This window comes from Salvelinus namaycush, chromosome 4 (assembly GCF_016432855.1).
Source record: "Salvelinus namaycush isolate Seneca chromosome 4, SaNama_1.0, whole genome shotgun sequence".
NCBI lineage: Eukaryota > Metazoa > Chordata > Actinopteri > Salmoniformes > Salmonidae > Salvelinus > Salvelinus namaycush.
In genome coordinates this window covers 67,380,626-67,408,492 of record NC_052310.1, presented here as the reverse complement: position 1 = coordinate 67,408,492, position 27,867 = coordinate 67,380,626, and the positions used below count along the sequence as shown (strand labels likewise).

At 41.7% G+C, this 27,867-nt stretch overlaps 1 protein-coding gene across 1 annotated transcript in view; it reads left to right on the top strand.

The window, feature by feature from the left end:
• LOC120045975 (brain-specific angiogenesis inhibitor 1-associated protein 2-like) overlaps positions 1–27,867 on the top strand; it is a 132,839-nt gene that overhangs the window by 102,711 nt on the left and 2,261 nt on the right. The window contains exons 9-12 of the mRNA XM_038990894.1: positions 11,575–11,860; positions 13,292–13,496; positions 13,834–13,905; positions 14,126–14,297. Of these exons, the coding sequence (XP_038846822.1) occupies positions 11,575–11,860; positions 13,292–13,496; positions 13,834–13,905; positions 14,126–14,297 (735 nt within the window). The remainder of the gene's footprint in view (positions 1–11,574; positions 11,861–13,291; positions 13,497–13,833; positions 13,906–14,125; positions 14,298–27,867) is intronic.

The following is a 27,867-nucleotide window of genomic DNA, read 5'->3' as shown; positions in this document are numbered from 1 at the left end:
CAGAAAACAGTTTTCAACCAGCGATTGAGTTGTGAGACTCTGCTGTAGAGCTCGTCACTCCCCCTAACTGGGAGGGGGCCAGAGACAATTACTCGATGCCGACACATCTTTCTAGCTGATTTACACGCTGAAGCTATGTTGCGCTTGGTGACCTCTGACTGTTTCATCCTAACATCGTTGGTGCCGACGTGGATAACAATATCTCTATACACTCTACACTCGCCAGTTTTAGCTTTAGCCAGCACCATCTTCAGATTAGCCTTAACGTCGGTAGCCCTGCCCCCTGGTAAACAGTGTATGATCGCTGGGTGATTCGTTTTAAGTCTAATACTGCGGGTAATGGAGTCGCCAATGACTAGGGTTTTCAATTTGTCAGAGCTAATGGTGGGAGCCTTCGGCGTCTCAGACCCCGTAACGGGAGGAGTAGAGACAAGAGAAGACTCGGCCTCAGACTCCGACTCGCTACTTAATGGGGAAAACCGGTTGAAAGTTTCTGTCGGCTGAATGAGCGACACCAGTTGAGCATTCCTACAGCATTTCCCTCCAGAAGCCATGAGAAAGTTGTCCGGCTGCGGGGACTGTGCGGGGGGATTTATACTAACGTTACTATCTGTACTTACTGGTGGCACAGACGCTGTTTCATCCTTTCCTACACTGAAATTACCCTTGCCTAACGATTGCGTCTGAAGCTGGGCTTGCAGCACAGCTATCCTCGCCATAAGGCGATCGTTCTCCTGTATATTATGAGTACAGCGACTGCAATTAGAAGACATCATGTTAATGTTACTACTTAGCTTCGGCTGTTGAAAGTGCTGACGAACCATGTCCAGATAAAGCGTCCGGAGTGAAAAAGTTGAATGAGGGAAAAAAGTTGTGATGGAAAAACTAAAAATATAAACGGTAATTAAAAAGAAAAAAAAAACGTAAAGTTGTCAGCTAGCAAAGTAAGGTTGGCAACAAAACGCACAGCAACACGTCTGCAAATTCAAGAGGAAGAGATCTAACAATGCTGAGCTCAGCGGACAGTACGGAAATATTCAATTAATTTTGGTTCTTTAACACCCTGCCCTCTTTAAGACCCTGCCTCTTCTCCAGATTTCTGTCTTATTATAATTATTATTATTGTTGTGTTTGTGTGCGTGTGTGTGTGTGCATGCATGCCTGCCTGCGTGTGTGTGTGTGTGTGTGTGTGTGTGTGTGTGTGTGTGTGTGTGTGTGTGTGTGTGTGTGTGTGTGTGTGTGTGTGTGTGTGTGTGTGTGTGTGTGTGTGTGTTTTATTTTATTTTTATTTCACCTTTATTTAACCAGGTAGGCTAGTTGAGAACAAGTTCTCATTTGCAACTGCGATCTGGCCAAGATAAAGCATAGCAATTCAACACATACAACAACACAGAGTTACTCATGGAATAAACAGAACATACAGTCAATAATACAGTAGAACAAAGAAAACAAAAAGTCTATATACAGTGAGTGCAAATGAAGTAAGATAAGGGAGTTAAGACAATAAATAGGCCATGGTGGCGAAGTAAATACAGTATAGCAATTAAACACTGGAATGGTAGATGTGCAGAAGATGAATGTGCAAGTGGAGATACTGGGGTGCAAAGGAGCAAGATAAATAAATAAATACAGTATGGGGATGAGGTAGGTAGATAGATGGGCTATTTACAGATGGGCTATGTACAGGTGCAGTGATCTGTGAGCTGCTCTGACAGCTGGTGCTTAAAGCTAGTGAGGGAGATATGAGTCTCCAGCTTCAGTGATTTTTGCAGTTCGTTCCTGTCATTGGCAGCAGAGAACTGGAAGGAAAGACGACCAAAGGAGGAATTGGCTTTGGGGGTGACCAGTGAGATATACCTGCTGGAGCCGGGGCTACAAGTGGGTGCTGCTATGGTGACCAGTGAGCTGAGATAAGGCGGGGGTTTACCTAGCAAAGACTTGTAGATAACCTGTAGCCAGTGGGTTTGGCGACGAGTATGAAGCGAGGGCCAACCAACGAGAGTGTACAGGTCGCAATGGTGGGTAGTGTATGGGGTTTTGGTGACAAAACGGATGGCACTGTGATAGACTGCATCCAGTTTGTTGAGTAGAGTGTTGGAGGCTATTTTATAGATGACATCGCCGAAGTCGAGGATCGTTAGGATGGCCAGTTTTACGATGGTATGTTTGGCAGCATGAGTGAATGATGCTTTGTTTTGCGATATAGGAAGCCGATTCTCGATTTAATTTTGGATTGGAGATGCTTAATGTGAGTCTGGAAGTAGAGTTTACAATCTAACCAGACACCTAGGTATTTGTAGTTGTCCACGTGTTCTAAGGCAGAGCCGTCCAGAGTAGTGATGCTGGACGGGCGAGCAGGTGCGGGCAGTGATCGGTTGAATAGCATGCATTTAGTTTTACTTGCGTTTAAGAGCAGTTGGAGGCCACGAAAGGAGAGTTGTATGGCATTGAAGCTCGTCTGGAGGTTAGTTAACACAGTGTCCAAAGAGGGGCCAGATGTATACAGAATGGTGTCGTCTGCGTAGAGGTGTATCAGAGAATCACCAGCAGCAAGAGCAACATCATTGATGTATACAGAGAAGAGAGTCGGCCCGAGAATTGAACCCTGTGGCACCCCCATAGAGACTGCCAGAGGTCCGGACAACAGGTCCTCCAATTTGACACACTGAACTCTATCAGTGAAGTAGTTGGTAAACCAGGCGAGGCAATCATTTGAGAAACCAAGGCTGTCGAGTCTGCCAATAAGAATGTGGTGATTGACAGAGTCGAAAGCCTTGGCCAGGTCGATGAATACGGCTGCACAGTAATGTCTCTTATCGATGGCGGTTATGATGTCGTTTAGGACCTTGAGCGTGGCTGAGGTGCACCCATGACCAGCTCTGAAACCAGATTGCATAGCGGAGAAGGTACGGTGGGTTTCGAAATGGTCGGTAATCTGTTTGTTAAACCTCTTGTCAATATAGGGGGTGCTGTTTCAACTTTGTAAAATATCGTTCTCAAATGAAACTGCCTCGTACTCAATTCTTGCTCGTACAATATGCATATTATTATTACTATTGGATAGAAAACACTCTCTAGTTTCTAAAACCGTTTGAATTATTTCTCTGAGTGAAACAGAACTCATTCTGCAGCACATTTCCTGTCAGGGAGTGAGATTTCAGAAATCGAGGTCCCTGTTCTGAGGTCAGTTTATAAGTCCCCATGTAAGCCATCGGGCTACATGCACTGCATATGTCTTCCTCTAGATGTCAGTAAGCGGGGAGAATTTGAATGGAGTGGATTGCGCAATCTGGGACCTTATATAAGACCGTGGAACGGAAGTACCGTCCTTTTCAACGGTGCGCCTGGCGCAAGAAGACATCACAATGGCGTCCTGCAAACGCTTTCGTTTTAGTAGTTCTATATCTCCGGTCATGTTTTTATTCGTTATAGGTGTTAAAGACATCATAAGGTAGTTAATTTGCTGTCCAACTTGTATTTTTTAGTCAAGTTTATGAATAGTTTTCGATTAGAATAGGTGCCTTTCCCAAGATTTCTCCTGACATTTTCTTTGCAGCTTGGCTACTTTTCTCATTGTATAACCACGATTTGTGCCGCTAAATATGCACATTTTCGAACAAACTCTATATGCATTGTGTAATATGATGTTATAGGACTGTCATCTGAAGAATTCTGAGAAGGTTAGTGAAAAAATTAATATATTTTGGTGGTTTATACGTAATCGCTATGTTTGGCTTGAATCAATGCTGTTGTGATGTTTGCTATTGTGGTATGCTAATATAACGCTATATTGTGTTTTCGCTGTAAAACACTTAGAAAATCTGAAATATTGTCTGGATTCACAAGATCTGTGTCTTTCAATTGCTGTACGCTGTGTATTTTTAAGAAATGTTTTATGATGAGTAATTAGGTAATACACGTTGCTCTCTGTAGTTATTCTAGTCGCTTTGGTGAGAGTTGTGATGGTGGCTGCAATGGTAAACTATGATTTATACCTGAAATATGCACATTTTTCTAACAAAACATATGCTATACAATAAATATGTTATCAGACTGTCATCTGATGAAGTTGTTTCTTGGTTAGTGGCTATTTATATCTTTATTTGGTCGAATTTGTGATAGCTACTGATGGAGTAAAAAACTGGTGGAGTAAAAAAAGTGGTGTCTTTTGCTAACGTGGTTAGCTAATAGATTTACATATTGTGTCTTCCCTGTAAAACATTTTAAAAATCAGAAATGATGGCTGGATTCACAAGATGTGTATCTTTCATCTGGTGTCTTGGACTTGTGATTTAATGATATTTAGATGCTAGTATTTACTTGTGACGCTATGCTAGGCTATGCTAGTCAGCTTTTTTACTGATGGGGGTGCTCCCGGATCCGGGTTTGGGAGGAACTAGAAGTTAACTTGGCTTTCGAAGACCTTAGAAAGACAGGGTAGGATAGATATATGTCTGTAGCAGTTTGGGTCTAGAGTGTCACCCCCTTTGAAAAGGGGGATGACTGCGGCAGCTTTCCAATTTCGGCAGATCATTTTAGAAAGAGAGGGTCCAGATTGTCTAGCTCGACTGATTTGTAGGGGTCCAGATTTTGCAGCTCTTTCAGAACATCAGCTATCTGGATTTGGATGAAGGAGAAATGGTGGGGGCTTTGGCGGGTTGCTGTGGAGGGTTCCGGGCAGTTGACCGAGGTAGGGGTAGCCAGGTGGAAAGCAGGGCCAGCCGTAGAGAAATGCTTATTGAAATTCTCAATTATAGTGGATTTATCGGTGGTGACAGTGTTTCCTAGCCTCAGTGCAGTGGGCAGCTGGGAGGAGGTGCTCTTATTCTCCATGGACTTTACAGTGTCCCAGAACTTTTTTGAGTTAGTACTACAGGATGCAAATTTCTGTTTGAAATTTGCAAATTCTAGCCTTAGCTTTCCTAACTGCCTGTGTATATTGGTTCCTAACTTCCCTGAAAAGTTTCATATCACGGGGGCTATTAGATACTAATGCAGAACGCCACAGAATATTTTTGTGCTGGTCAAGGGCAGACAGGTCTGGAGTGAACCAAGAACTATATCTATTCCTAGTTCTAAATTTTGATTGGGGCATGCTTATTTAAGATGGTGAGGAAGGCACTTTTAACTTCTTATGGCTGCAGCCCGAGGCCACCCACAATATGACAACAGCCAGCTCAAGTGCAGGGCGCGAAATTCAAAAGATATTTTTTTTTAAATATTTAACTTTCACACATTAACAAGTCCAATACAGCAAATGAAAGGTACACATCTTGTGAATCCAGCCAACATGTCCGATTTTTAAAATGTTTTACAGCGAAAACAGCACGTATATTTATGTTAGCTCACCACCAAATACAAAAAAGGACAGACATTTTTCACAGCACAGGTAGCATGCACAAAGCCAACCTAACTAACCAAGAACCAACCAAACTAACCAAGAAACAACTTCATCAGATGACAGTCTTATAACATGTTATACAATAAATCTATGTTTTGTTCGAAAAATGTGCATATTTCAGGTATAAATCATAGTTTACATTGCAGCTACAATCAGAAATTGCACCGAAAGCAGCCAGAATAATTACAGACACCAACGTCAAATACCTAATTACTCATCATAAAACATTTCTGAAAAATACATAGTGTACAGCAAATGAAAGACAGGCATCTTGTGATTCCAGCCAATATTTCCGATTTATTAAGTGTTTTACAGCGAAAACACAATATAGCGTTATATTAGCTTACCACAATAGCCAGAAACACAAGCCCTTCCCCAGCAGTAAAAGTTAGCGATCGTGACAAACCAGTAAAAGATATATAATTTTTGACTAACCTTGATATTCTTCATCAGATGACAGTCCTATAACATCAGGTTATACATACACTTATGTTTTGTTCGAAAATGTGCATATTTAGAGCTGAAATCAGTGGTTACACATTGTGCTAACGTAGCTACTATTTCCCACAACGTCCGGATATTTTTCTGACACTTTTTCTGACACACATATTCTGACCAAATAGCTATTCATAAACATAACTAAAAAATACATGTTGTATAGGAAATGATAGATCCATTAGTTCTTAATGAAATCGCCGTGTTAGAATTCTAAAAAATAACTTCATTACGACATCCAGCTTCGGTATAGCTAGAGTACCCAAAAGTTGGGCGCCGACGACTAGTTCACATGTACGACAGATATATGAAATAGCATCATAAAATGTTTCTTACTTTTGCTGATCTTTCATCAGAATGTTGGACAAGGGGTCCTTTGTCGGGAACAATCGTTGTTTGGATTTAGAACGGCCACTTTCCCTCTTGAATTAGCAAGCGCACTAGCCAAGTGGCGCGAATCTCTCCATCGTCAACAAACTCAGAGAACGGAACACGGCAAAACTCCCGAAAAAATTTCAATAATCTGATTAAACTATATTGAAAAAACATACTTTACGATGATATGGTCACATGTATCAAATAAAATCAAAGCCGGAGATATTGGTCGTCCATAACGGCAGCTAAACAGAAGGCAAATCCAGGTACCTCCTCGCGCTCTCCAGAAAACAGGAAATGGGGGACACGTCATACAAAGAGCTTGTATTCCACTTCAGACCAAGATAAACACTCAATTTCTTCTCTCACCGCCTCTTGACATCCAGGGGAAGGTCTATGAAGTGCATGTATACTAATACGTATCATGCCCATTTATAGGCAGGAAGTAGAACAGAGCCTCGATTTCAGACTTTCCACTTCCTGGTCAGGAAGTTTGTGCCAAATGAGTTCTGTTTGACTCACAGATATAATTCAAACGGTTTTAGAAACTAGAGAGTGTTTTCTATCCAATAGTAATAATAATATGCATATTGTACGAGCAAGAATTGAGTACGAGGCCGTTTGAAATGGGAACCTTTTATCTGGCTACTCAATACTGCCCCTGCAGCCCAAACAGGTTAAAGAATAGCCAGGCATCATCTACTGGCGGGATGAGGTCAATGTCATTCCAGGATACCTCGGCCAGGTTCGATTAGAAAGCCCTGCTCGCAGAAGTGTTTTAGGGAGCGTTTGACAGTGATGAGGGGTGGTCGTTTGGTCGCAGACCCATTACGGATGCAGGCAATGAGGCAGTGATCGCTGAGATCTTGATTGAAAACAGCAGAGTTGTATTTGGAGGGCGAGTTAGTTAGGATGACATCTATGAGGGTACCCGTGTTTACGGATTTGGAGTTGTACCTGGTAGGTTCATTGTGTGTATTGTGTGTGTGTGGTACAGTAATACACTACACTATACACTACATGACCAAAAGTATGTGGACACCTGCTCGTCTAACATCTCATTCCAAAATCATGGGCATTAATATAGAGTTGGTCCCGCCTTTGCTGCTATAACAGCCTCCACTCTTCTGGGAAGGCTCTCCACTAGATGTTGGAACATTGCTTCGGGGACTTGCTTCCATTCAGCCATTTGTGAGCTCGGGCACTGATGTTTGGCAATTAGGACTGGCTCGCAGTCGGCATTCCAATTCATCCCAAAGGTGTTCGATGGGGTTGAGGTCAAGGCTCTGTGCAGGCCAGTCAAGTTCTTCCAAACCAATCCTGACAAACCATTTCTGAATGGACCTCGCTTTGTGCATAGGGGCATTGTCATGCTGAAACAGGAAAGGTCTTTCCCCAAACTGTTTCCCCAAACTGCCACAAAGTTGGAAGCACTGAATTGTCCAGAATGTCATTGTATGATGTAGCTTTAACTAAGGGGCCTAGCTCAAACCAAAAACAGCCCCAGTCCTCTGACAGTTGATGTTGAGATGTCTGTTACTTGAACTCTGTGAAGCATTTATTTGGGCTGTGTAATAAATGATATTTTGATTAATAACATTACACAGTTAAAACTTGTTATAACTACTTCTTTCATAAGCATGGTCTGTTGTTCAACACACCCCATTTCTAAAGCACAAAACTGCTGATGCACGAACAGGATACCCAGTGTTATAAAACTGCAGACCGCACAAAACAGTTATGGAGCAATAAAACTAAACCGCCCGACTTGGGTAATTGCTCACATCCCTCCAGGCAGGAAACCCCCTGGCCCTAAGACAATAACTGCTGGTTACTGTCTCCTCTTATCTCGTGACTGCAGAAACACACAGGAATGCCACTGCACGAACGCACACACATACACACCCCCACCCCTCTGTCGGGGCTGGGTTCCAAGGACAAAGAACACTGCCAAGAACCAATGGGACATTGACACCAGCCTGAAGGGGACCGCCCTCAACTCACAGCGACCAACCAGAAGCACAGACTACCAGAATCTACCTACGTCATTTTACTGTATAAAATGATCTGCACACCATGTTTCGGGGCTCTCTTCCGATAGTTCCTTACGAGCTAGACGAACGAGTCCGTGCAGCACGCTTTCCCAGATATCTTTACCTCTGAATAAACTGCCTTTACTATATCTAAATCCACCCTGTCCAGCGTCTTAACTTGGTCTCCTTCTCATGTAAATGAAACATCAACAGCTGCAATTTCTGATGCTGGTAACTCTATTGAACTTACCCTCTGCAGCAGAGGTAACTCTGCGTCTTCCTCATGAGAGCCAGTTTCATCATAGCGGTTGATGTTTTTTGCGACTACATTTTCCGTATTGACTGACTTTCATGTCTTAAAGTAATGATACACTGTCATTTCTCTTTGCTTATTTGAGCTGTTCTTGCCATAATATGGACTTGGTCTTTTTCCAAATAGGGTTATCTTCTGTATACCACCCTCTTTCTTGTCACAACACAAATCATTCTCTGAAACGCATTAAGAAGGAAAGAAATTCCACAAATGAACTTTTAACAAGGCGCACCTGTTAATTTAAATGCATTCCAGGTGACTACCTCATGAAGCTGGTTGAGAGAATGTCAAGAGTGTGCAAAGCTATCATCAAGGCAAAGGGTGGCTACTTTGAAGAATATATTTTGATTTGTTTAACACTTTTTTCATTACTACATGATTACATATGTGTTATTTCATAGTTTTGATGTCTTCACTATTATTTTACAATGTAGAAAATAGTAAAAATAAAGAAAAACCCTTGAGTGGGTGTGTCCAAACTTTTGACTGGTACTGTACGTTGCCACGAGCAGCACTGCATATATTGCGATGAGCGAGATGCACGACTTCACGGTCACACACAGTATCTGCACTTGTTCGCTTCACACCTTTACAATGTGGTAGCCACGGGAACAAAACAGCCTTCGCGCTTTAAAGGTCCTGCACAGTCATCCTGATTCCCATGTACAATTGCCTTTTGACTGACTAAAACATCACCCATCATTTTTTTCACAATAAATATACCCAGAATTTGAGAAAACATACTTTTTCTATCATTTGTCTAACAATCAGGAAGTGTAAAAAGACAGACTGAGTGGGCAGGTAGCTCACCTTGACTGACAGTTCTTTGAAACGCCTACATCAGGCAACATGGACACAGTATTGCAGTGAGATCATCTCAATCAAATTTGCTTATACGTAAAACAACTCAAACCACATTGAAATTGCATGCAACATCCAATCCTTTCATACATCACATCATGGTTTCACAAATGATTTGTTTATCCAACAGTTTGGTTATTGTAACAGCATCAAGTAGACAAAATGTTGGCTGTACAATTTAGCTAGCTAGCCCTAATGGAATTGTCAGCGCTGTTTAATCTTGCACACAGTTGAAATTAGACAGGGTGAGTTCTGGGTACAGTTCATAATATATAGACCCAAGTGTGAGGTTGAATTGAACACATATGAGCAGGGACGGGACAATAAGTAGACCAGAGCCAGTTGTTCCCTCTCTCACGTGAGCATGTCAGAGATTATGGAGGAACTGTGAGCATGCCAGAGATTATGAAGAAACCGTGAGCATGCCAGAGATTATGGAGGAACCGTGAGCATGCCAGAGATTATGAAGAAACCGTGAGCATGCCAGAGATTATGGAGGAACCGTGAGCTCACACGGGAAAGCATGCTCAAGCGAAAGAGGGAACGGCCTCTTACACAGATAGGAACCTTGTAAAAATATTATATGGTAAACGGTTTAAAACCTCTACGGACCACCCATCCCGGATCCGGGATCATTCTCATCAGAAACGCTGACTAGCATAGCCTAGCCTAGCGCCACAGGTATATCATATAATATAATTTCATGAAATCACAAGTCCAATACAGCAAATGAAAGATAAACATCTTGTGAATCCAGCCAACATGTCCGATTTTTAAAATGTTTTACAGCGAAAACACAACATATTTATGTTAGCTCACCACAATAGCCCAACACACAACGCTATTTTTTCACCGCAAAGATAGCTTTCACAAAACCCACAAATAGAGATAAAATGAATCACTAACCTTTGAACAACTTCATCAGATGACAGTCTTATGACATCATGTTATACAATACATTTATGTTTTGTTCAAAAATGTGCATATTTATAGCTACAAATCGTGGTTTTACATTGCCGCCATGGTCACAAATGGCACCAAAATGTCCGGAGACATTTTAGACAGCCACGTAATCTAACAGAAAAACTCATCATAAACTTTGCTGAAAAATACATGTTGCACATATAATTAAAGATACACTGGTTCTTAATGCAACCGCTGTGTTAGATTTAAAAAAATAACTTTAGTAAAAAGCACAGCATGCAATAATCTGAGACAGCGCTCAGCCATTCTCCGCCATGTTGGAGTCAAAAGAGTCAACAAAAATACGAAATAACATCATAAATATTCCCTTACCTTTGATGAACTTTCATCAGAATGCAGTGCCAGGAATCCTAGTTCCACAATAAATTGTTGTTTTGTTTTAGATTGTCCATTTCTTCTGTCGAATTAGCAACTTTGGCTAGCATGTGTAGCTCACGTGTCCATGAAGATTTTTACGCATGAACGAAAAATTCAAAAAGTGATAATAAAAGTCGAATAAACTGGTCAAACTCAGTTGAGAATCCATCTTTAGGATGTTTATCTCATATATATCCAATAACGTCCCAGACGGAGCGTTTCTTCGTGTCTACCTAATGCATTGCAGACAAAGATATGACAAACCAAAGTGCGTAGCCAAATACTGCCAATATGGCTGACCTCTCACTCCAACGACTCTCATCCGGTCCCACAGAAGGCTAGACACTTCATTCCACATTCTACTGCCTGTTGACATCTAGTGGAAGGCGTATGAAGTGCATACATATCCATAAATACAAGACAATTGAATAGGCGATGCCTTTCACAGAGACCCATTTCAGAATTTTCACTTCCTATTTAGAAGTTTGCCTGCCAAATGAGTTCTGTTTTACTCACAGATATAATTCAAACAGTTTTAGAAACTTCAGAGTGTTTTCTATCCAATAGTAATAATAATATGCATATCATATGATCTAGGACAGAGTACGAGGCCGTTTAAATTGGGCACAATTTTATCCAGAAGTGAAAAGGGCGCCCCCTATTTCCAAGAGGTTTTAAGTAGTTCATCTTAATTTATCCAACATCTTTGCTTAACAAATCAACACATGCTTTCCTCCCTCCCTCCCTCCTTTCAGCGTCTAATGGGACCAGGAGGAGTGGACGGAGGGATGCCCATAATGAACGGAACGGCAGGGGCGCACGGAGGAGCAGGAGGGGGAGGAGGGGAGGACTACCAACACTGGATGGAGGGGAAGATGGCCCAAGCCCAGGCTCAGGCCCTACAGGCTCAGGCCCTACAGTCCCAGGTGGCTAAGGCCTCCTCCCAGCACCACTCCCAGCCCCACAGACAGGGCAGCGAAGTCTACTCCAACACCCTACCCGTACGCAAGAACGCCCCCGCCAAGAGCAACACCACCATGGGTAAGGAGGACCAGGATAGCGGAGCTCCATAAACATTTTGAGAGGCTCTCAAAGTTGGGCACCGGAATCACATGTACAGTAGCTACACTGTAACAAATTGATGAAAATGTTTTTCTAAAATCTTACAGTTAGCTACTGCAATTCAATATTACAGTACAGTACTATAAAAAACAATGCATTATGGGGGCTCAATGGCATTCCGCAATATAGGCAGTCAAGTTAGAATATTACAGAATACATCACTAGTGTACTTTTAGGAATTTAGCCTCAGTCACAGAGACCTTGGTGAGAGAACTGCTTGTTTGTGACATTCAAGAATTAGATATACATGCGGTCAAGGAGCAAATTTTGTGCAGTGTGTGCTGCTCTTGTTCCCTCCATCTAATTTTAATGGCTCCTATCTCTCCTTTTATCACAGTGTATGTAACCGATGTGAAATGGCTAGCTAGTTAGCGGTGGTGCGCGCTAATAGCCTTTCAAACGGTGACTTCACTCGCTTTGAGACCTTGAAGTAGTGGTTCCCCTTGCTCTGCAAGGGCCGCGGCTTTTGTGGAGCGATGGGTAACGATACTTCGTGGGTGACTCTTGTTGATGTGTGCAGAGGGCGCCCGGGTCGGGGAGAGGGGACGGACTAAAGTTAAACTGTTACATGTACACCTGCAGTTCGAGGGGTTGGGTTAATATAAGAAATTAGAAATTATTACTTTTTATACTTAAGTATATTTTAGCAATTATGATTTTGTAAACATTTGGCTGTTCATATCTTTCAGGCAAAATGCCACAAATCCTAGGTGAATTAGGTAAAATATAAAAATGAGGTGACGGGCAGAGGCGAGGCTTTAAGAATAATGGAAAAAAGACCTATGGTTTGATTCAACCTGTATTGCAGAAGTTCTGTGCTATAAAGCGATTGAAATTAATGTCAGCTCAATCTGAAATTGATACGGATTCAATTGAGCTCCTAGATTTAGTCCTTAGCCCTATACAGATGGATAGTCGGATCCTAATTTTATCACTCTTTTGTTGTTGAGAATTTTCCTGCACCTCAAAATCATGATTTTCATACATTTACTGAAAACCCGCATTTACACACGGTTATATTAACAGTATTGCACATTTCATGTAGCCTAATTTTGTCCAGATAGCCTAACCACCAATCAAGCAAAATTATGGACTAAACGTTGCTCAGGATTCTTTTGCTGCGACAACACTGGTCAAATTAAGATCCTACACCTGTAGACATAGTCTCTGCTCCCATTAAAGTTCAAGGTAATTTCCAGTAATAGGGTACAGTACACTGTAGCAAAACGTTTTAAGAAGTCCAGCTAGTAACTCCCTGTTTCATTCTGTTTTCTTCCGTTTTGGTGTCCAATGAACACATCCCTGGATTTGTTGTGATAGTCTCTGTTCCTTTCTCCCTCGCTCCTCCAGGTCCAGAGACCCGAACCCTTCCCCGGTCTAGCTCTATGGCAGCAGGGCTGGAGAGGAACGGTCGTACCCGTGTCCAGGCCATTTTCTCCCACGCGGCTGGGGACAACAGCACCCTGCTCAGCTTCTCTGAAGGAGACATCATCACCCTGCTGGTGCCTGAGGCCCGCGATGGATGGCACTATGGAGAGAACGAGAAGAACAAGATGTAAGTAGCCTAACTCCATCTGATTCACTTTGTCTATGGCACCATGAGTAACATTTAGTTGGTGGTCCTCTGAAGCTCAGTTGGTAGAGCATGTCACTGGCAATGCCACAATAGTGGGGTTTGATTCTCGGGACCACCTATATGTGAAAAATGCACGCATGACTGTAAGTTGCTCTGGAGAAAAGCATCTGCTTAATGGTATTTATTAGGGTGAATCTTTACATGAGATATGAAATCATACAGTAAGTTTCCTAACTCTTGGTATTGTGGTCAAATGCTGTCAATGTTGAATTACTGTTGCTGATTCATCTGTTGAATCCTTGTGTCTCCTCATCAGGCGGGGCTGGTTCCCTTTCTCTTACACACGTGTCATCCCCGAGACTGAAAGCGACAAACTACGAGTCAACAAGTACATTTTCTCTCTTTTTTTGCAGTATTGTGTTGGGTATTTGCAAGGAAACAGGCCTTTAATGCTCATCTTTGTGTTATTCATTAGAAAATGATCTGTTCATGTGAGATCAGTTATTTTCAGTTCTGGATATGTCTTTGTCTAATTATGTCTGGTTCCAGTAATCAGCTATTCTCATTTCAGTCTATGTGTAACTAACTGACTCTATGTCTGTTTCCAGTCTCCACCATGGTAAGAGCAGCAGCACAGGCAACCTGTTGGAGAGAGAGGACATGGCAAGTGCCCCTCCCCCTGACTACGGTATGTCATCTCGCCTGCTGGCACAGAGCGCTGCGATGGCACACAGCAGACAACAACGCCCATACAGCATGGCAGGGCCAGGCTTCTCACAGGTAAACAACAACAACACGCACACAGACACGCACACAGACACACAAAAAGACACACACACTTGACCCCCAATCCCTCCTTCCCCCAAACACGTGTACATATTGGGCTATTAATTGTGCCTTCCTGTGTTATATTTATGCTAAAATGTGTAATCTATTCTACTGAGCCATTTACTTTATGTTCGTATTCTTATCTTTTATTATTGTTGTTGCATTGTCGAGAAGGAACCTGCATGTAAGCCTTTCATTGTACAGTATATACCATGTGTATCCTGTACATACGACTACTAAAACATGAAACTTGAACTTTGGCATCCACACGTAACCTTTATTTAACCTTTATTTAACTAGGCAAGTCAGTTGAGAACAAATTCTTATTTACATTGACGGCCTATCCCGACCGAACCCGGACGACGCTGGGCCAATTGTGCTCCGCCCTATGGAACTCCCAATCACGGCCGATTGTGATACAGCCTGGATTTTAACCAGGGTGTCTGTAGTGACACCTCAAGCACTGAGATGCAGTGCCATAGAATGCTGCGCCATTCGGGAGCCACATACACCCCCCCAAAAAAAGATTCACACACAGAGTTCCGTTCCCTCTGCTTTAGAAACGTTAGCTGAGCTGATGGGATGGTAGTGCGTCAGAGAGAAACACAGAGAGGCAGTGTGTGTCTTGTAAAACTTGGGACACACAATTCAGTCCTATTCAAAAACCGTACCCTTACCTTAACCCTAACTCCAGTGGCGATTTTAGCATGCAAACAAACAAAAAAATGGTGGGGATGGATCGCAGCAAAGCCACTACACAACACTAAACAGTATATTAATTGCACTATAACGGTGACAAACTGTGCCCATAAACTGTCCCAACAGCAGAGACCGAACAGCAGTCCCAACACCTTACCACTGCTAAACCTGGCTATCAGCTGATCTTTGTCTGGCAGCGAAACAGTTCATTCAGCCTCATTTACTGCCTTTAAAAAAAACATAGCTGATATGGCTGACTTGCTTAAACAAATGCGATTTCTACTGACAATTGAGATGTGCAAACTATGGCATAAGGGGACGACAAGAGGATAAGAGGCAATTAATGAGTGAGCTAGGACGGACGTAGTCAATATAACTATTTGTTCAACACTTTTCAAATGTACAGCAACAGATTTCAGAACATGTGCCATTCTTACAGTTTTCTCCCTGTACACCAAGTCAGAACCGTAGGATAAATAAAGGGGGCATATAAGCAGACAATGAAATCTCTTACAAAATTCGATGATTACATTTCTCTAAAACAGGTTATAGGCTACATGTGCACCACCAAGTCGAAACAGTAGGCAAAATTAAGAAGGGAAAATAGACCAAATTATTAGGGTGAGGAAAATGGGCTACTAACAGCTTACTACAAAGCATACACTTAGTATTACTTTCTTAGCTACAGTATACATATCTCCCTGGCATATTACATCATTTATGCAGCAGCGTACAATATAGACTCACCTTCTAGTGCTGTGCTTACTTGAAGGTGGCGCTGCAGTCCTTTTTGGCCAAATTTTATCATCAAAGTCACGCATTCTCTGGGTTTTTGGTGCTTTCAAGACAACTGGGAACTCGGGCAAAAAAAGGTTGAATCATGATGACGTCAGTGATCTTCAGGTCATAGCTCTAGAAAGAGGCCCGAGTTCCCGACTTACAATTCCGAGTTGGATGACCGTTTAAAACTTACTTTCCCAGTCGGTGCTCGTTGTTATTTATACCTATATTTAACTCTGCAAGTCAGTTAAGAACAAATTCTTATTTACAATGACAGCCTACCCCAGCAGCACTGGGCCAATTGTGCACCGCCCTATGGGACTCACAATCACAGCAGGATGTGATTCAGCCTGGATTCAAACCAGGGACTGTATTGACGCCTCTTGCACTGAGATGCTGTGCCTTAGACCACTGCGCCACTCGGGAACCCTTTCCTGAGTTCCCAGTTGTCTTGAACTCATTGAAGTCAGATTTCCCAGTCCCGAGTTAAGTTGTTTTGTGTGCTGCAGAAATCATGCTGGATTGACAAATCAAATCAAAGTGTATTTGTCACGTGCGCTGATTACAACAGGTGTAGACCTTACAGTGAAATGTTTACTTACAGGCTCTAACCAATAGTGCAAAAAAGGTATTAGGTGAACAATAGGTAGGTAAAGAAATAAAACAACAGTAAAAAGACAGGCTATATACAGTAGCGAGGCTATAAAAGTAGAGAGGCTACATACAGACACCGGTTAGTCAGACTGATTGAGGTAGTATGTACATGTAGATATGGTTAAAGTGACTATGCATATATGATGAACAGAGAGTAGCAGTAGCATAAAAGAGGGGTTGGCGGGTGGTGGTTGGCGGGTGGTGGGACACAATGCAGATAGCCCGGTTAGCCAATGTGAGGGAGCACTGGTTGGTCGGCCCAATTAAGGTAGTATGTACATGAATGTATAGTTAAAGTGACTATGCATATATGATAAACAGAGAGTAGCAGCAGCGTAAAAAGAGGGGTTGGGGGGGGCACACAATGCAAATATTCCGGGTAGCCATTTGATTACCTGTTCAGGAGTCTTATGGCTTGGGGGTAAAAACTGTTGAGAAGCCTTTTTGTCCTAGACTTGGCACTCGGGGTACCGCTTGCCATGCGGTAGTAGAGAGAACAGTCTATGACTGGGGTGGCTGGGGTCTTTGACCATTTTTAGGGCCTTCCTCTGACACCGCCTGGTGTAGAGGTCCTGGATGGCAGGCAGCTTAGCCCCAGTGATGTACTGGGCCGTACGCACTACCCACTGTAGTGCCTTGCGGTCAGAGGCCGAGCAATTGCCGTACTAGGCAGTGATGCAACCAGTCAGGATGCTCTCGATGTTGCAGCTGTAGAACCTTTTGAGGATCTCAGGACCCATGCCAAATCTTTTTAGTTTCCTGAGGGGGAATAGGCTTTGTCGTGCCCTCTTCACGGCTGTCTTAGTGTGTTTGGACCATGATAGCTTGTTGGTGATGTGGCATATAGTATTATATATACAGTACACACAATACTGTACATACACTACTCAAGCTCACTTAGCTAGCCCAGATATACTGATCAAAAATATAAATGCAACATGCAACAATTTCAACGATTTTATTCAGTTACAGTTCATATGAGGAAATCAGTCAATTGAAATACATATTTTAGGCCCTAATCTATGGATTTCACATGACTGGGCAGGGGCACAGCCATTGGTGGGCCTGTGAGGGCATAGGGCCACCCACTTGGGAGCCAGGCCCACCCACTGGGGAGGCAGGCCCAGCCAATCAGAATATGTTTAATAAAGCCAAAAAATGGCTTTATTAAAGACAGAAATAATCCTCAATTTCAACTGCTATCCGAGTGTCTGGTCTCAAAGGATCCCGCAGGTGAAGAAGCTGAGTGTGGAGGTCCTAGGCTGCTGTGGTTACACGTGGTCTGCGGTTGTGAGGCCAGTTGGACGTACTGCCAAATTCTCTAAAATGACATTGGAGGTGGCTTATGGTAGAGAAATGAACATTACATTTTCTGGCAACAGGTCTGGTGGACATTCCTGCAGCCAGTATGCCAATTGCACACTCCCTCAAACTTGAGACATCTGTGGCATTGTGTTGTGTGACAAGACTACACATTTAAGAGTGGCCTTTTATTGTTCCCAGCACAAGGTGCACCTGTGTAATGATCATGTTGTTTATTAATCAGCTTCTTGATATGCCACACCTGTCAGGTGGATGGATTATCTTGACAAAGGAGAAATGCTCACTAACAGGGACATAAACAAATTTGGGCACAATATTTTTGAGAAATAAGCTTTTTGTGCTTATGGATCTTTTCTAGGATATTTTATTTCAGCTCTTGAAACATGGGACGAGCACTTTACATGTTGTGTTTATATTTTTGTTCAGTTTATATAGGAGGAGTCAACCATCAATGTGACAGGCTTTGTGTTTTACCAGTACACCAGGTCCCCAGTCTCACTCAACTTAGCTTTCTCACAACATTCTGGCCCATTAACTTACGTAAACAGGGGATCAGTTCCTCTCTGCCTCACACACACAATTGGTGTGTCTGTTTGTCAAGGATGTGCGAGCATGTGTTTCTGAATCTAACTGTCTGTGTGTGTCCGTCTGTGTGCGTGCGTGAGTGCATGTGTGTGTGTGACTGGCCTCACAGAGATGACAGAGCCCAGATTGGAGAAGGCTGCTTGCTGCTCGGCTGCCTCTGGTACTGACGAAAGTAGTTGTGACAGGAGCCCGCTGATAACATGAAGAGGGACTAGCCCAGCTGACTGTAGACACACACACATTGTCGCTGTGGCGAGAGTGAGCGGGAGCTATGTCACATTATGTAACACCAAAACCCTCCAAACTCAACCCTTTACAGGGCTTTTGGGTAGGAGGAGGTGGAGAGGTACTGTACGTGGGTATGATAATAGTCTCTAATTGCTCAGATAGTCACGTAACAACTCCTTTGTCTTGTTTTCCCACCTCAAATCATTTTAGGGATATGTCTCTAGTGGCGTTCTGAGAGAATAGAGATAGTTACAACAGACAGTTCTGTTAGTTCTATAGTTCTTCAGCCGTATCACTCTGACTACAGGCAGTGGTGTTCTGCTGGTGCCCCCTACTGGCTCATATCAGTATGTCAACTGTCAACACTTCATTGACTGATAATATCATATTTATATAGGCCATTTAGCAGACACTTTTATCCAACGGAACTTAAAGTCCTGTATGCATAAATGTTTCTTAATAGTGGCCCTAGCAGGAATCAAACCCACGGTTCTTGGCATTGTAAGCACCACATGATATCGACTGAGATACATTGGACCATAAACTATTTCTGATAAACAGTAGCCTACCTGTCTGTCTGTCTAACATGGCGGTACAATATAGCCAGCAAATCAATTGCTACTGTTTTGGATTGCCAATCAAGCAATACTGTTATCATGAATTCTCAAGTTTCCAGTGTGACACAAAAGTGGCAATGACTTGATGACTGAAAAGTGGTTTGTCTTTGTCTCAACAGCAAGGACTTGAAGAGTATGAGCAACGTTTTTCAACAAGGTAAGCTCACTCTTCTCTCTATAGATAAAAAATACCTTTGATTGTGATACTGAATTGGTAAGGTTTGGACAGGATTGCACTAGAAAGACTGGGGGTGCATTACATATACAGTATCAAAGAGTAGCCAGTACATGTAGGCAGGTCATTCCACTGATAGGAACTCTGACTTTACAACATCAACTGTCAAACTACAAACAAGGACACATCAGGTTTTTGTTGTGTTATTTTCCATTTTAATGGTTTCCTTTCTGTGATTTGTGTTTCTGTTTTTTCCCCGACTAATTTGATTATGAGACTTAGCTATGATATTATCATGATTATGTGATATCATGTGGGATAAAAAGGTTGGTTTAGGTTTGTTTGCTACTGACAGTTGGGCCAGCCAATCACAGTAAGAGGTGAGATTCTAGACCCGGTACCCAAAAGCCCAATGGTGGTCCACCTCAACCCATGTTGGACCAATGGGAATCCCTTATCCTTATCCCATTTATCCGAATATGTTTTTTCCTTTTACCTTGAAACATATGTTTTGCTTTAGCTTTTATCGTTAAGTTTAATTTTGTTTCTTTTTACATTCATTTTTTATGTTTTTAAATTTGAAGTCAGGGAAAAGCCTCAAGCTTACACGCTCCCATACTGACCCTCCACGCATCATGCAGCTAGCTAGCGCCTCCATATTATTACTACTATCCCGCTGCGCCCCACACTGTGCTCTGTGTCAATGTGTAGACTACAGTATAGTAGACCTGGGTCCATGTAGTCGTGTTTTCTATACTATTTGAACTCAGGTCTGCAGTCAACATTGACTGTGAAAGGCTGTCAGTTCATGTCAGAGAAATGAAATTGAAAACATTGTACTGTCTCCTCCCTATACCTCTGGGGGAAATGTTATGTTTACTGTATAAAATACTATGATATTGAAATAATCGTTGTGAATGGATTAAGGGAATGTTCAGACAGAGGCAGCAACATGACACCCAGCTCCAAAGTTGGCCAAACTACAGTACATGCCTGTAGATTGGCCAACTATATTTGGCTGTGGATGTGTTGCTCCACTGTTGTTTCTTTGAGTGCCTATATACCCCACCTACCTGGAAGCTTCTCCTTCTCTTTGTTCCACAGTTCCGAAGGTGGAACAGTTCCGAAATTGATTTCAACAGTGTGAGAAGGGACAGACAGACACACAGACAGACACAGACTCAGCTTGCTGCTGCTGCAATAGGACTGACTGCCTGCCAGGCACCTCTGCAATCCCTCATTAATAGCCCTCCTCGCCAATCACTCTCACCCCTTCTCTCCCACCCTCTCTCTAACCCTCACCCCTCCTCTCTCACCCCCTCTCTAACCCCCACCCCTCCTCTCCTGCCCTTTCTCTAACCCTCAGCCTTCTTCTCTCGCCCTCTCTCTAATCCACCACAACACTCCCCTCTCCACCTGAGTTTACCAGGCCATTTCCCTACCCCCCCATCCCCTGTCCCGTCCCCCCGTCCTCTCCCTTCCATCCCACCAAGGGACAGACTTGTCTCTCCCCCTATACTCTTCCTCCTCACTCTCCTCACACCCTGCACTTCCACGCTACGCTGCAGTTCCCAGGCCAAGCACTGGTGGAACCAGAACCACAAAGCAGAACCAACTAACCCCACGCTAAAGGACTGACACCATCCTGAGCCATCCTTATTAAAATCATTGGAATGATGGACTTTGTCTGAGGAGGAAAATTAGTCAAATCTTTAGCTTGTCTTTCATGCATGTACATGTCTTTTCTATTTAATCGGGATTTCTTCCTCTGCAAACATACAATAAAATTAAACAAATGTTTTTAAATAAAATCTTCAGTGTTCTCCAGCAGAATCAAGGTTGAAAGATGAAGGATTTATATTACCAGTGTAAATCAAAATGGTAATCCAAAGGGGGGGATTGTTTTATTAATGTAAAGATGATCTTGTATGATGATCAAAAAGTTAAAGTTCATCTACAGTATACTGTGTCTTCTTATGCTTCAGACAGTGACTTTACTTTACAGACTGTGAGGTCCTTCGGGTAACTTCTAATATCCCTCTTTAAATGAGAGGTTATGTATCACATGTAGTGAAATAACTCAAATGTAAATGTTCATTTTTCATTTGAACTTATGAGGGCAGGTGACCAATGAAATAGATGGCAATGAATATGTACTGTACATAAATGTACCATAAAATAAAATGGATGATTATTATGCCTATTGATTACATCAGTTGATCAAAACGCACCTTAAAAACCAAATTACTTGTATTATCATGTTATTATTACTATTATTAGCCACAAGGTAATATGTTTTATGATGTCTGAGGTCTAGCAGGCAGTGTGAAAGACACCTTGCTCTGATATCCATGTACTACGGGGTCTGAGTATTGTTGTTTCGTCTGAATATCAACATACTGTACTATATCAAGGCTGAATGGGTAAAAAAAAAAATAATAATAATCCCTGAAAGAAAGAGATGCAAGGCTCTGAGTAGGGTTACCGTTCAGGAGTTCATCCCTGAAAGAAAGAGATGCAAGGCTCTGAGTAGGGTTACCGTTCAGGCGTTCATCCCTGAAAGAAAGAGATGCAAGGCTCTGAGTAGGGTTACCGTTCAGGCGTTCATCCCTGAAAGAAAGAGATGCAAGGCTCTGAGTAGGGTTAACGTTCAGGAGTTCATCCCTGAAAGAAAGAGATGCAAGGCTCTGAGTAGGGTTACCGTTCAGGCGTTCATGCATGAAAGAAAAGACAACAGATACTTGTTCTACACCTCTGCCATCCCATGACAAAGGTGCTACATTTCATGGCGCCCGATTCAGACCTTTGCTAAGTAGGACTTAATTCAAGAAAACATGGAGTTAATTCAACATTGTTTGACTTAAGTCCATGTTAAGTCAACTTATCTCAAGTCTGAATAGGGCCCGTGGTGCGTAAACCATGTTGCCAAAGCAACACCCTCTCTTCTCATTCTCTCTCATCCCCTTCAATCAGTGCTGCCTGGCTGCCAACTGTTTACAAATAGCTTTAATAATTTACTAGACAGAGTCTCTTGCTGTGCATACAATAGGATAATGATTTGGGAGCAACATCAATAAATGTTTTCTATCTATAAACCATTCAATCTAATCGTGTCCCCTGTGCAATTACCATATGTCACAGAACAAATAGGTAATTCTAGTCTGCCCAGTTATATACTGTACAGAGACCTTGGAGACAATGAATGGGTCAGATGCCCTTAAAAGAGTCATCATTTGCCAACAGCACAACTGCAAATTATGGCAATAACTGAATTGGATCGATAGCCATTTATCTTCGTAATAAATAAGCTTGCATGTACTGTGTCCCTTGCTATTTTGACACATATTTGCACTACACATGAAATGAGAAACCTTTAAAAGGGAGAAGGGTTGATTCGTTATTGTAACTTTGTTCAGCCATCTTGTACTTTAGTCTTTGTAATAAAAGACTTGAATAAAGAAAGGAAATGAAAAAGCATGACTCTGTATCTGAGGCAGGATAAAATATGTATGTCTGTTATTTCTATGTGCTGAATAAAGAACGACGCTAGTCTGTCTGTTTGTCTGTATGTCTGTCAGTACCTGTCGATATCAACCCCTGTCCTGTCCAAATCAGAAATGATTACCGCTAAGTATTAGGCTATTTGCTATCACAACACTATCTTTGAATTCTCCTTGAAATCCTATTAGATTGACTCAATTGTTATAATTTGCTAAAGGGAGAAAAAGTTACATTTACTGCCAAACTGTACTACCCAAAACTCCTTCCCTGCCACAAACAAAATGTCTCCTTGTTGTGTCTCTCTTGCTCCCTGTCCTTCTCACTGTTTTTGTGTAATTCCTGTCTTCCCCTAGCTTTGCCAACCCCCTTCTCTATCTATCTGTGTTTTGATACATGTAGAGACAAAAGCGCTCTCAAACGAGTTACTACGACCGGTAGCTGCCAATGTTTCTTCTTTCTCCACTAGAATAAGGCTAAGGTATGAGTGATCAGACTGCAACATCTGAAGAGATGGCACACCCACTCTCAGTGTAAAAAATAATAATACAATATAGTATTCTTCTATTATTTGTGATTACGTTTTTTGGAACAATGCATTTTTTGTTGTGAAGATTAATTGGAATAATGTACAGAGAATGATTGATATTGATTTGCATGCTTAGGGGGACACCAAGATAGTGTAATGTTGATAAATGACCTCAAATGTATGGTGACTTTCTACTATAAAAATAAGCTTAATAAATATTATTTCAGTTGAGCACTCTATTGTATTTCTGTACCCTTATTCATGCACATCTATCTCCAAGGCCTTTGCAATCTCGGGGGACTTTTAACATAACACTTCTCTATTTTAAAGACCGTTATGCTTAATTGGGAAGTTAGTTTATTTGTCTAACATGATATACAGCTAAAGGCCAACAATAGTTGCTTCTCATTGGTTGAGTAATCTATAACAACTGTTATGTGTTGCAGTAGAACAAGTATTTAAGATGCTTGGGGAATACAAACTTGGTCATGGATGAAGTAATTCATTATTAATCCAAATGCATAACAATAATGGTAACACTTTACTTGACACCCAGCGTCACAACACATGACACGGTCATAACCATGTTATAATATGTCATAACAACTGACATAACTTGTCAACCTGCCATAACACTGTCATAACCCATATATTTACACCTGTTGTGACATACTGCATTATTGCATTATTTTATGGCTGGTTATGACACCTACATGCGAGTGTCAAAACCAACATTATTCAAATGTGTGGGGGGGTTCAAGAACTTTCCTTTTGTTTTAAGTCCTTTGTTGTTGTTGTAATTAATTCTTTACAGTCATGTTTGTTTTTTCATCATATTTTAAATAACTTGTAGAAAATACACTTTATGACACTGTCATAAAGCATTATGGCCTTCCTGTGTAAATTTACTTGGACAAAGAAAATGCATTTTATGACACTGTCAAGAAGCATTATGACCATCCTGTGTCACTTTACTTGGACTAAGAAAATACACTTTATAACACTGTCAAGAAGCATTATGACCATCATAATCATATAAGCCAGATAGGCCTATTACATACTGCCCTTATGTCAGTCAGCAGTCACAAAGAGGGTGTCTTGTCTTGCTCCTAAAATCTACTCCTGCATTTATCCCAGTCATCAGAAACATAGCTTTGGGGTCTGTGCATGTCTGATATCAATGTGTGCACAATTACAATGATCATTTAATGTGGTCATTTTCATAACATTTTAAAATAACATAAACATATTGTTGACAAGTAGTCTATGGTGTAATGGTACGTTTTGCCTTGTGTGGTAGGTTTTATTATTTTTGACACTTATGTAGTTGTCATAACCAGCCGTAAAATAACTACCATGGTAGGTTTTGTGTTTTTTGTTACACTCTTACGTAGGTGTCATAACCAGCCATAAAATAACGCAATATATCTCACAACAGGTCTAAATGTGTGTCATGACAATGTTATAACCATATTATGACAAATTATGTCATAATACAAGGGGTTGGTCTAATCCTGAATGCTGATTGGTTAAAACCACATTCCAACCGGTGTCTATTCCACAAGTTACCACCAGCTAAATCTATGACGTTAAAATGCCTATTTACTCTGTTCCATCTGACTGAGCAGTCCACTGTCTCATCAGCCCAGCCAGGCATTTTATAAACATGATCTCCACTATAAAAAGTATCTAGACATTATCTCACATTTATTTTAGACTGACATTTAGTTTTCAACAGCAGATATTTGTATGAACCTTGTTGTCTGTCTCCCCGTCATTTGAAACTTTGTTTCAATATTCAAATTCGATCTTCAGCTGTCTCATTGTAATGAACGTGTCAGGTGTCAGGACGAGACAGACAGGCAGGCAGCGTTTCTCAGCCAGTCGAAATCATGAAACAGCTGGCATCATTTTTATGGATATATACAAAGAAATGTCATTTGAAAAAAGGTTCAACGAAACGAGGTGCAGCTAGTTTGCAGTCTTTCCAGCTTCAGTTTGAAGTGATTGTGTTAGCTGTGTTGTTGTCTAGCTCCTCTGAACAACAGTGTCCTGACGAGTCAGCACATGTTCTATGCCAGGTGAAATCGCACATCATTAGCTCATTGTTATGGATGTATCCAAATAAATGTCTCTAGAAAACAGCTTAAACAAACGCAAATGCGACAACTGTTATTCTGGCTGCACTTTTTGACGTGACTGTAAGTTAGCCGTAGTTGGCTAGCTAGCAAGCAAGGGATAAGAACGTTGCCAGCCAGTATGGCAATAAAACATTTAGAACGAACGACTGGGTCGCGTCCATAGATACAGAACAAAAAGTCTGAACGACTGGGTCGCGCGTCTCTAGCAACCGAACCGATAGAATGAACGACCAGCCGGCTTAGATAGCAACCCTAGATTTGTGTAGGGACTATAACTTGTGGAAGAATTAAATAGTGAATACATTCATCAAAATAACAATTTAATGAAAATATGTCAATCGTTATTTGAAATGTTCAAAGTCTGTGTTTGGAGGATATATTGGAACGTTTTGCCGGACCTCTACTTCGTCTCGGCCCTAACAACACCTGTGCCAATATATCCTCCAAACACCGGCTTCTCGGGCATTATCACTTAATTATGACATAGTTATGACCGTGTCATAACGTGTTATGATGCTGTGTGTCAAGAAAAGTGTTACCACAATAACCATATTACTATTGTACAAATTAGTTTGTGTTCAAATCTAGTAGAAGTAGTCGTCACCTTAGCTTCCTCTCCCATTACCTCATGCTTTCAGTGCTTCACCCCACCTTACTTTACACATTTGCTGTCGCCTTCTATCTCGATGTTATTGTCAGGATTGTGGTCTGCCCACTGCCCTTTCTAGTACAGTACAGTAGGTCCCGTTTTATTTAGATAGTCCCCTATCGATGGTCTATAGATGCTCAAACTGCATCTTTGCTGTTTTATAGCAGCTTGTGAGGGTTAGGGTTTGTGGGTGGAACTAGGGTTAGTGGATAGTTTGTTAAACAGTTTGAATAATTACTGAACATCTGTATGGGGACTATCCAAACAAAGTGTTAGCGGAACTATCCAAACAACCCCTGATCCACCGCTATACCCCAGCCGGCCAGCTCCTCCTGCTGCTCCCAAACAGGTACTTTTCCTTACTGCAGATAAACCTTACCTGTGAGTCCTCCTGACCTGCTCTGGGTATCGTGCCATTTAACTGTTGTCTGTCTTTACAGTACTCTGTCTGTGGACGTTTGATTGGTGGAATGTTTGTGTACGTGTCATTTGCCTGTTTATTTGTGTGTGCCTGCTTGCTTGCCTCGCTCCTCTCTTTTTGCGTGTGACTTGTTTATGTTGGTTCTTTTGTTTTGTTGTACTGAACAAATTGCATTTTGGGGAGTAACACGCTTTGGTGAATGACATAATAGCCTAAGATTATTAACTTTAGTGTTATTAACATCAGTTGCGGTTTGGTCAAAATATGTCAAACTAAACATGCACGGTAAAAAAAAAGTCCTGTTGTTTTTACAGTAACTTACTGGCAGCCAGTTACCTGTAAGTTACTGTATAAAAAAGATACAGTATGTTACCGTAAATTCCAAAGAAACTTTGGTTTAACAGTTCTTAACTGCATCTCTTTACATTAATGTACTGTTAAACCAGTTTATTTGGAATTTACGATAACATTCTGTAGCTTTTCTTACAGTAATTTACAGGTACAGTGGGGCAAAAAAGTATTTAGTCGGCCACCAATTGTGCAAGTTCTCCCACTTAAAAATATGAGAGAGGCCTGTAATTTTCATCATAGGTACACTTCAACTATGACAGACAAAATGAGAAAAAAAAATCCAGAAAATCACATTGTAGGATTTTTAATGAATTTATTTGCAAATTATGGTGGAAAATAAGTATTTGGTCAATAACAAAAGTTTATCTCAATACTTTGTTATATACCCTTTGTTGGCAATGACAGAGGTCAAATGTTTTCTGTAAGTCTTCACAAGGTTTTCACACACTGTTGCTGGTATTTTGGCCCATTCCTCCATGCAGATCTCCTCTAGAGCAGTGATGTTTTGGGGCTGTTGCTGGGCAACACGGACTTTCAACTCCCTCCAAAGATTTTCTATGGGGTTGAGATCTGGAGACTGGCTAGGCCACTCCAGGACCTTGAAATGCTTCTTACGAAGCCACTCCTTCGTTGCCCGGGCGGTGTGTTTGGGATCATTGTCATGCTGAAAGACCCAGCCACGTTTCATCTTCAATGCCCTTGCTGATGGAAGGAGGTTTTCACTCAAAATCTCACGATACATGGCCCCATTCATTCTTTCCTTTACACGGATCAGTCGTCCTGGTCCCTTTGCAGAAAAACAGCCCCAAAGCATGATGTTTCCACCCCCATGCTTCATAGTAGGTATGGTGTTCTTTGGATGCAACTCAGCA